Raw genomic sequence first — 10,010 nt, 5'->3', positions numbered from 1 at the left:
TGGTGTGGTCTAAGCTGGTCTTTAAGTGCACATTAATTTCAAACTATCTCGTTAAAATCCGATTTCCAGCATCCGCAGTATTTTGCTGGTGTTCATTAAAATAGAAGAGGTCGGGTGCAACGGCCAGTTTCACCACTAGGTGTAGCTAGTGCACATTGTACACAACGTGCTGACTGCCTTGATCATAGACAGCTCCTGGCACCAAATCACTGTGTGAGACTGCAGGTCCTGAGGGTTAGAGGTGAATCATATCACCATTAATAGCACCTTTGTCATATTTTTCTGCGAGACTGATGTAGCTAAAATACTCTTTTGATACAACATGGGAGATCATTCTGCCAGAAAGAAGAGGGGAAGAAGTTTATCTCGTCTCAAATTATGGTCAGAAAACATTGATTTTTATTCCGGATTTAATCTGTCCTATAAAATAAATCAAATTACAGGGTATTGAGGTGCCTTTTGCACACACACACAAATGTTGATATTAAGTGTAACTTAAGCTGGACAGAGATGATTTAGTTAATCTCTCCACCCGCCCAGGGATGCTGTCAGTAATCATTGATGGGGATTATCAGGATCCATATTTAACCTTACTCCTCCCCAGAGAAACATCATGAGCGAAATCGGCAGCGTATCACCTCCCCCCCCCCCCCCCCCCCCTCACCCCACCCTCCACTACCAGCCCCATCTTATTCTCCGTGCAAACCTCGGCCTCCTATTTATTTTGATTCTAGTCTTTAACGCTAACTGTCTAGCCTCAGCCCTTCACCTCTTCTCCCGGCGAACCGCAATGTCAATGACCCTACTCCCATCAGGACCCTACTCCGCCCAGACCTGACCTCTGCTGTCCCATTCACCCTGACCTTTCGAGAATTCGTCCACTTCCCCGGATTTTGCTCTGATCGGATTCGCTTTTGGGGGTCAGCGATCTTCCCGCTAATACCCAGACCAGTCGACCTTTCTTTTGCCAGGAGAATGGAACAACTCCCACTGAGAAAGAATACCAAAGGATACAGTGTATCCGCACGCAGCCATTCATTTTATTCTGCAGTGGGTCTTGCCAGGTGAAAAGATAAGGATTTAATGTGCACATTGAAGGAGTCCAACTCTTGGGTAATCACCCGTGACCTCTACCTGTCTCCATTCCTGCCTACATCTCCCTTCCCTCTCGTCTCCTTCAGTAGCCCTCACTTTCTCATCTTTATCTTTGGATTAACAACTGAGTTTATTTTTCAAACTGTCTCTTCCTTCTGCTATCTACTCTCTCTGGGGTCACTGGTGGTCAAAGTCCAGCGAAAGCTGGCTATCATACTTCATAAAACTCTGAACACAAATATTGCTGTTTTAATGTATTCCCTGGATCGGAAACTGCAGGCTTTGAATTTGAAGATGTGCTGATTCCTCCGGGACATTTGAAGGGACTGAATCGGGTTCGCTCCGTTATAAATCACAACAAAGAGACGATAAAAATAAAATCTTTCCACTTGCCAGAAGGCAGCCACATGTTGGGTGGAAAGTGAAGTTTCAGATAGAACGTGACTGTCCAGTGTTTGGGGAGAATTTCCTCTCATTATCTCAACCGTTAAGAATAAACAAACCTAATCTTCTTGTAATGGCAGTTCAGTGATTCCTGTCCAGATGAATTTGATTTTAATCAGAAAGAATATCAAATCCGATAGTGATTGCAAATATCTAGAATTATACATAAGTCTCGTATACCAAATGCATATAGTGTGTGAATTTCGCGTATTTTGAGCCCGTGTGTGAATTCTGAGGATTTTGAAGTTTGTGTATGATTTCAATCAATTTTAAACCGGTCTGGGGGTTAATGTTATGGTGTATTTTGAGATTTGTGTATGTGTGTGTGTGTGTGTTTTGAAGTCTGTTTGTTTGTGTGTGTGTGTGTGTGAGATGGAATGTTTTGAAGTCTGTGTGTGAGAGAGTTTGTGTATTTTGGGTGTGTGTGTGAGATTGTGTATTTTGAGGTGTGTGTGTGAGAGAGATGGTGTATTTTGAGGTGTGTGTGTGAGAGAGAGATGGTGTATTTTGAGGTGTGTGTGAGAAAGATGGTGTGTTTTGAGGTGTGTGTGTGAGAGAGATGGTGTATTTTGAAGTGTGTGTATGAGAGATTGTGTATTTTGAGGATTGTGTGTGAGAGAGAGATTGTGTATTTTGAAGTGTGTGTGTGAGAGATTGTGTATTTTGAGGTGTGTGTGTGTGAGAGATTGTGTATTTTGAGGTGTGTGTGTGTGAGAGAGATTGTGTATTTTGAGGTGTGTGTGAGAGATTGCGTGTTTTCAGGTATGTGTGAGAAAGATGGTGTGTTTTGAGGTCTGTGTGTGAGAGAGATGGTGTATTTTGAGGTGTGTGTGTGAGAGAGATTGTGTATTGGTGTGTGTGAGAGATTGTGTATTTTGAAGTCTGTGTGTGAGAGAGATGGTGTATTTTGAAGTTTGTGTGTGAGAGAGATTGTGTGTCTTGAGGTGTGTGTGTGTGAGAGAGATGGTGTATTTTGAGGTTTGTGTGTGAGAGAGATGGTGTATTTTGAAGTCTGTGTGTGAGAGAGATTGTGTGTTTTGAGATATATGTGTGTGTGTGAGAGATATGTTGTGTTTTGAAGTCTGTGTGTGTGTTTTGAACTGTTAAGAGGATAGCGTGGTGAAGCTGGAACTACACAAAGAGGGTCAGAGAGAGAAAGCGAATCCTCTCCAGGTGAGGGCTGGGAATTTTAAGCCTTCCCACCTTACACGAAACAGCTGAACACAGAACATTTGATGCTGTCAAAGTATAACCGTTTATTAGCAAAATTGTACAAATCCCATGTTAGAACTGCACATGAGAATTTCGACTGCATTACAGTAGAATCTACTCCGATTTCCAGAACGATCGAACTCTTTATAATCATTGTGTGCAACAATATATTGCTGTAAGATACAGGATCGAGCGGTCCGTAAGCCCCGGTCAGCTGATTAACATTATTTCTGGTTTCTATCAGATAATGTGCTACTCTATTCAAAAGTAGTCATTATAGCGCCTCTTAATGCATAGCGCAATGAGTATAGACTAGAACCTGCAGGAACCGCTGAATGCACAATAAACCAATACCATTGTCCTTGTACTTTTAAAGCACTTTTCAGTTTTATTGTATTTTTAATTGTCTCGTTTCACGTTATTAAAAAACTTGCGACAAAAGTTAATCTGAGCTCCCTGTGAACATGTAAGCAATTTAAAATCGCTCGTGACTCGATTGCACTCGATAAAGCAAACGTTCGATAGGAATTGCAATTGTTTTGTACAAAGTATCCTTGACTATTTTCACGTCGCGATGATTTCAAGGTATGGTTTAATAATCAATCGATCCATAAATCCAGTTGTGTTTGAGAAGAAGATCAATTGGAAACGGGGACAATAAAAGAAACAGCCCAGTTCTCGGAAACAAATCTACCCGGTTTCTATCACTGTCCGTCTCCTTCTCTCACTGGCAAACCAAACCGCTGACTTTCATTTTGTTCTGGGTAATTTCCATTTCATTCTTTCCGCATAGTAATCTCATGTCCTTCCTTCTCTCTCACTGTTTATTCTCTTTAGTGAATTTCAGTGTAAACCCCGTCTACACCTGCACCAGAGAATGGGTACGGGTGTTTTTGAACTATAAATCGACGTGATCTAACTAATGAAGTTTTCTAAAAGTGTGCTTGGAAAAGACAGATTTAGAAAAATGAAAGATGTTCTGATAAAACATCAAGTAATACTTTCAAAGTACACCAGAGTTTCGTAAAACGAATTTCTAACAAAGCCTGGCTTTGTGTTTGCTGAGAACTGCAAATCAGACCTGAACATTCTGCTAACTGTCTGCAGGACTGAAGGGCAGCTAACAGCAAATAGAAATGAAACACTCGACATCCTGCCTGGCTCCTTTGATTAAAGGTGAGATTTTCTGCTCCCGAATATCTAACTTAAATTAACTTTAAAAAAAACCAGACTTAAATTGTTGTAAATGATTCGGAATCTTACTTCCGAAAGTACACAGCATTGCATGTAATATTGTTTATTCAATCAGAACCGGAGCATTTAAAAGCTTTGAAACTACACTTCATGTACAGATTGTTTTAACATATCTTTTAACCGTATAGTATATTTGGCTCTTTATATATAGAGAGGTCACCACGTTAAATATATAGAAAATTGATTTTACTCGAAGGTTATTGTTAAGCATCTGACTTCTGTTTGAGAAGCAGATTATTTATTTTACTATCAAAGGCCTCACTGCTCCCCAGGGAGCTGTAAATTCACCCAAAACACACACAAACTTGGTAAAACTGTACGCAATGTGCGTTTATTACAAAACACAGGACGCCATATAGCTTTTCTTCAAATAATAAGGCGGTTCACAACATTCAGAGCTCAATCTCCAGAAATAAAGTTCAGTTTCCGATTAAAATATCAAAAATAATATTTCACAACAAAGCTCCGTGTTTATAGCTCTGAGTCCGCCGGTTGCTTCCTTTAAAAAAAACATTTTCCCAGTCCCGCCACTCGATATACGGTGGAATCGAAGCTTTGCAGAAGACATGCAAATAAATAGATAACATTGGATCCACAGACTAACGCTGTCTGATGTCCCAGTATATTTCTAGGTATCTCCACAGCCCCAGCCTGATATTTAAGTGCTCTTGACTTTCGGTTACGTTAGTTCATCTTTAAAATGTTCCTGTGGCACTGGTGCAGAGATCCCACGTAGCATATTAATGTGCCTGTAAGTCAAAGGGAGAATGTTTTCAATCATTTGGAAATGGAAAAAAAAATACCTCAAGTAAATTCCAACTTCCAGCCTGTGACTGGGCGCCTTTGAAGAGTTCCAGACCCTTTCAGTAATAAACCCGAATGCGGAAGTTTTGCTTTTACAAGTTCCACGTAAACTTGGAAAAAAAAATGAGCCTGAAACCCAACAACCGGCCGTGACTTGGAGCCATTTCTTGTGGTTAAAGTCAAAAAACAGTTAAACACAAGTATTGTTAAAAATATTTCTTGACGTTTTATTGAACTGGAAGTTTTGTAAGTGAGTGGACGTGTTACTCGGACTCTGGAAGTTTTGAGTTTCGCAGAGTTTGCACGGCAGACTGGTCTGGATCCGCGGTGGCTGTAAAAGTTTACATTTGCTGATGGTTGAAGTCGAGGTGCCAGTCAGAAATGGTTGCATTTCTGCTCTGTGTGTTTGCTTAAACTTTCCTTCACGCTACAGGGCCAGAGCCAATAAATACTCGGGAGCAGGCAAAGGGGGTTACAGCCCAGATCGTGGCCCACTTGTTGACTTTCACAACTTGAAAGTGTTGACGGATCAAACAAGTTATCATTCAAAGCCTGTTCCATACAGACAGGGGGTGGGAATAGAAGAAAGAAAGACACACATACAAAAGGGAGAAATGTTACACAGAAAAGGGAAAAGAAACATTCCAGGGAGCGAAGGAAAATATACAGCTTCCAATGGGATATGAGGGAAATGAAAGAGTAATGCAGCTGAAAAAGTATCATCTGGCAACGCTTGAAGCGGAGATGAAAGAAGCTCATTATTGCGAGGTGTTTGTTTAAGCCCTTTTACATTGCACCATTTATACATGTCGCTGTCTGCCTCTCCGTGCCGCTGCCTATCTCGGTTTATATATTATTGGAAACAAGGGCCTGTTTTGAAAACACCTCGATGACAATAAGCCCCCTCACATTTACCTGATAGCCAGCAGATGCTAGGGTCCAGCAGACAAGGGCCAGGATTCTTCCATCCTCCAGACAGAAAATGCATAACTGAGTCTTTCGTGTGACAGATAACTGCAGCTCGTCACCTTACTATCCATCTCGTCGTTCTGCAGCACCTGGTAGAGGAAGTCGATGTACCTGGTGGCCAGTTTCAGGATCTGGATCTTACTGAGTTTATCTGAAGGCAGGGTGGGGATGATTTTGCGCAGGGTTGCGAAAGCATCATTCAGGGACTGTGTCCTCTGACGCTCCCTCACGTTAGCCACCACTCTCTGGGTCTGAATATCCTCCAAGCTCTGGGCCAGGGGAGAAATCTTCATCCCTTTCTTCCCGGTGCTGGAAGACCTTTGAGACCTTTGGCCTGAGCGCCTCTTTCTGCCATTTCTCTTCTGCTGAGAGTCCGGTTCCTCCTCGCTGTTGCTCGAACTGTCCACAGGAGAAAACGGGGAATTGGAATCCTCCTGCATGTTGCCTTCAGCCAAACTTTTAAGGGCTGTCGTCAGCAAAGAGGGGGGGAAGGGGGAGGATAACAAAATCTCTGCAAACTGAAATAATGAATTTGTGAAAATAAACAAACTTACAGATGTGCCTTAGCAACTTTACTCCCAGTGGTCCCTAATTCTTCTTTCTATCTTTCAGTGTTTTCGTGGGGGTTTTAGCTTTGGAAAACCAGGAGAGGGCCCACATCCTGGGGAAGCTCCGAACTGATTGGGCCACATTCCCTCTAATGAGTGGGAGGATTCTGTTGGCAAACGATGCAGAAAACACCCACTAACATCTGTATAAAATCAGCCTGCGGATCAACTCCCATTTTTTTCCAAAGAGAAAAATTGATCTTAAAGGATATCTAGTGGAATCCAGGCGGATATAAAGCGTTTCATGTAACGAGAATTAACCATACCGGTGCTGGCTAAACCGGGAAGAAATCACGATTTGGCAAAAAAAGGAATGGTTACTTTATCAGTATTCATAAATTCGGATTGTGAAGTATATTTCTAGTTAAATCTTAACCGTTTTAATAGGCTGGTTGCAATAAGAATTTTTTTAAAAGTTTTCAATGATTTCAGGGGCAGTGATCTGAAGATGTGACGTTGAAAGATTTCCAGACAGTCATGAACTGCTCGATTTATAATGTTCCGGTGACTCTAAATATCTGTGTGAGTTATGTTCATAGAGTTAATTGTGCATTATTCCTGAATGAATCTTACATTTGGTCAAAAAGAGGCTCCCACGAAAGTGCTGTATGCTGGACCGGCTCCCTGTTGCAAACTGTGATTTCATGGATTTCATTTTTTTCTGTTGCTCGCTAATCTCTGTGGGCAGCCAACGCAGTCTGAATGGAATATGCAAATTAACACTCAGACCGTGATTTTTTTTTCAGTCACATACTCCAATTATTAAAGTGTACGTAACTCTAAAACTGCAGTTAATCCCGTTTTGCAGTGCTGCAGATTTAGAGTACTAAACGGCTTGTCATTTCTGTGCGCTCTTCTTCACCATCGTACATTCCCGGGCCATCGGGGAATCGGCCCGCGGATGAAGTTAGTGGAGGAGCCGGGAACTGGGTCAAAACTTCTTTAAAAAATATCAATTTAAGTATCCCCCCCCCCTCCATCCGCCTTCGTCTCAATTTGTTTTACTGGAGAAAATCTTCGTTGCAAAAACAAAATGGCAATGATGTTGTTTATGAAATTCTAGAGGAAGGTATGATTTTTTTTAGGCACTGGACGCAGTTTGGGATTGTACAAAGGAAAGTTTAGCCAGCACATTTTGTGATGTGTAACTATTAATGTTTGTCCGTGCCCCCTAGCGTCACTCAGGGGATAAGCTGCATCTGGGAACCAGAAGGTCGAGATCCGAAAGGTGAAGACTTGCATTTATATTGTCTTTATATCACTTCTCAAAGCCGCCTTATACAATTAACAACCTTGCAGTAGTCACTTATATAATCAAACATATCAGCCATGTTGTGCACAGCAAGCTCCCACAAATAGCAAAAGGTAAATTTGTTTTTTTGGTGATGTTGGCTGAGTGAGAACAGCCTGTTCTTCAAATAGTGCCATTGGGATCTTTAATGGTCACTATAGCCACTGGAATAGGCAGGTGGTGTTGGTTTAATGTATTATTACGGGTGAGTAGTGGGTGTTGCCTCACCAGTGTCGCCCACATCCCAGGAACAACTGTAAAAAAATGCTGGGTTCATATAGGCTGCGTGCAAAGTTTTAACTGGTTCCAAAAAAGGCGAGCAATTTCTCTTATCAAAGTAAAGCTCAAGACTTGAGGTGGGTTGGCCAGACCAACTGAGCTTTGTTTAGCAATACCTCCCAAAAGTTTTGCTCGAAAATGTTGTTCGAAGAATTGTTAACTTTACCTCCTGACACTCTGTAAGGATTAACTACACACCTTTTATTGGTTTGAGTTTAAATAATCCATTAATATTTATCCCTCAATCAACATCACTAAAACAGACTATCTGGTCATTATCACATTGCTGTTTGTGGGAGCTTGCTGTGCGTAAATTGGCTGCTGTGTTTCTTACATTACAACAGTGACTGTACTTCAAAAGTACTTCATTGACTGTAATGCATTTTGGGATGTCCTGAAGCCTGAAAGGCATTATATAATTGCATGTCTTTTTATTTGAAGGACAGAAATCCAACAGCACCTCTGATTCTGCTACATCATTACTGCACTGGTGTATCAGCCATGTTTGTGTCTTCAAGTCGAGTAGGGTTTGAATCCACAACCTTCTGACTCACAGATGAAAGGACATAGTGTCTCTTCTTTTCTGAACCTTGAATATTGACGTAGATTCTAGAAATTGAATTCTTTCCCCACTAATTGTTCATTTGCTCCAATTGCAGATTAAAGCTTCTATATGTTGTCTCGAGTGGAGAAAACATAATTAATTAATGGTATGATTAATACCTTTGAGGGCTGCAATTACGTTTCTGAATAGAAAAATGTAATCAAAAATCAAACTTTTAAATATTTCAAGGATATTATAAATTACCCTTATGTTACAGGTAATTGCAGGAAATCTTTGCTTTCCCTACACATCCAGAAACCAAAATATAACATCTAAACAATGAAAATAGAAGTCAGCATGGATTTCAAAAGGGAAGATCATGCTGGACCAACCTTATTGAATTGTTTGAAGAAGTAACAGAAAGAGTAGACAAGGATAATGGAGTAGATGTAATATATTTGGATTTTCAAAAGTCCTTCGATAAATTATTGCATCGTAGAGCATGTGGAGTCAGGAGACAAGTAGCAGATTGGATAGCAACCTGACCACAAAACAAAAACAGAGTAGGAGTTAGGGATAGCTACTCAGCCTTGCAAAAGGTGGGAAATAGTGTGCTGCAGGGATCAGTATTGGGACCACTATTGTTCACAATTTAGGTAAATGAGTTGGACTCTGGGATTGGAAGTAAAATTTCAAAATTGGCGGATGACACCAAAATGGGGGATGTAGGTAATAATTAGGAAGAATGCAACAGAATACAAGAAGACATTAATAAACTTGCAGAATGGGCATGTAATTGGCAATTTTATTTCAATATAGATAAGTGTGAAGTGGTGCATTTTGATAGGAAGAATAAGGAGGTCACTTACTGCTTGGATAATAAGGGTCTAAATGGATAGAGGAGCAATGGGATCTAGGGCTACAGATACACAAATCACTAGAAGTAGTGACGCAGGTTGATAAGGCGATTTAAAAAAAAAGCAAACCAAGAACTGGGGTTCATTTCTGGAGGGATAGAATTGAAAAACAGAGAAGTTATGTTAAACTTGTATCCAACCTTGGTTAGACCACACTTGGAGTACTGAGCACAGTTCTGGTCCCCATATTATAAAAAAAGGATATAGAGGCACTGGAGAAGGTGCAAGAAAGATTCATAAGGATGATACTTACCAGGAAAGATATACTTACCAGGAAAGGATGAACAGCTGTGCTCCTTTCTTTAGAAAAGAGAAGGTTCAATGGTGACCTGATAGAGGTCTTTAAGATTATGAAAGGGTTTGATAGTTAGAAGTAGAGAAAATGTTTCCACCTGTGGGGGGAGTCCAAAACTAGAGGTTATTTGAGATAGTCACGAATAAATCCAATACAGAATTCAGGAGAATCCGCTTTACCTAAAGAGTGGTTAGAATGTGGAACTTACTACCACAAGGAGTAGTTGAGGCAAATAGTATAGCTGTATTAGAACATAAGAAATAGGAGCAGGAGTAGACCATTTGGCCCCTTGAGCCTA

General features: G+C 40.8%; 1 protein-coding gene across 1 annotated transcript; it reads right to left on the bottom strand.

The window, feature by feature from the left end:
* Positions 1 to 4,070: 4,070 nt before the first annotated feature.
* Positions 4,071 to 9,739, bottom strand: LOC139233615 (twist-related protein 2-like). Its single transcript, XM_070864023.1, has 3 exons — positions 9,689 to 9,739; positions 5,725 to 6,296; positions 4,071 to 4,754 (listed from the first exon to the last, which is right to left on the bottom strand). The coding sequence occupies exon 2, from the start codon at positions 6,216 to 6,218 to the stop codon at positions 5,742 to 5,744; it is 477 nt and encodes a 158-aa protein (XP_070720124.1). The 5' UTR covers positions 6,219 to 6,296; positions 9,689 to 9,739; the 3' UTR covers positions 4,071 to 4,754; positions 5,725 to 5,741.
* Between the last annotated feature and the right edge of the window lie 271 nt (positions 9,740 to 10,010).

This window comes from Pristiophorus japonicus, chromosome 21 (assembly GCF_044704955.1).
Source record: "Pristiophorus japonicus isolate sPriJap1 chromosome 21, sPriJap1.hap1, whole genome shotgun sequence".
Lineage (NCBI taxonomy): Eukaryota > Metazoa > Chordata > Chondrichthyes > Pristiophoridae > Pristiophorus > Pristiophorus japonicus.
Note: the sequence above shows the minus strand (reverse complement) of the source record. Positions and strands in the feature narration are given on the sequence as shown.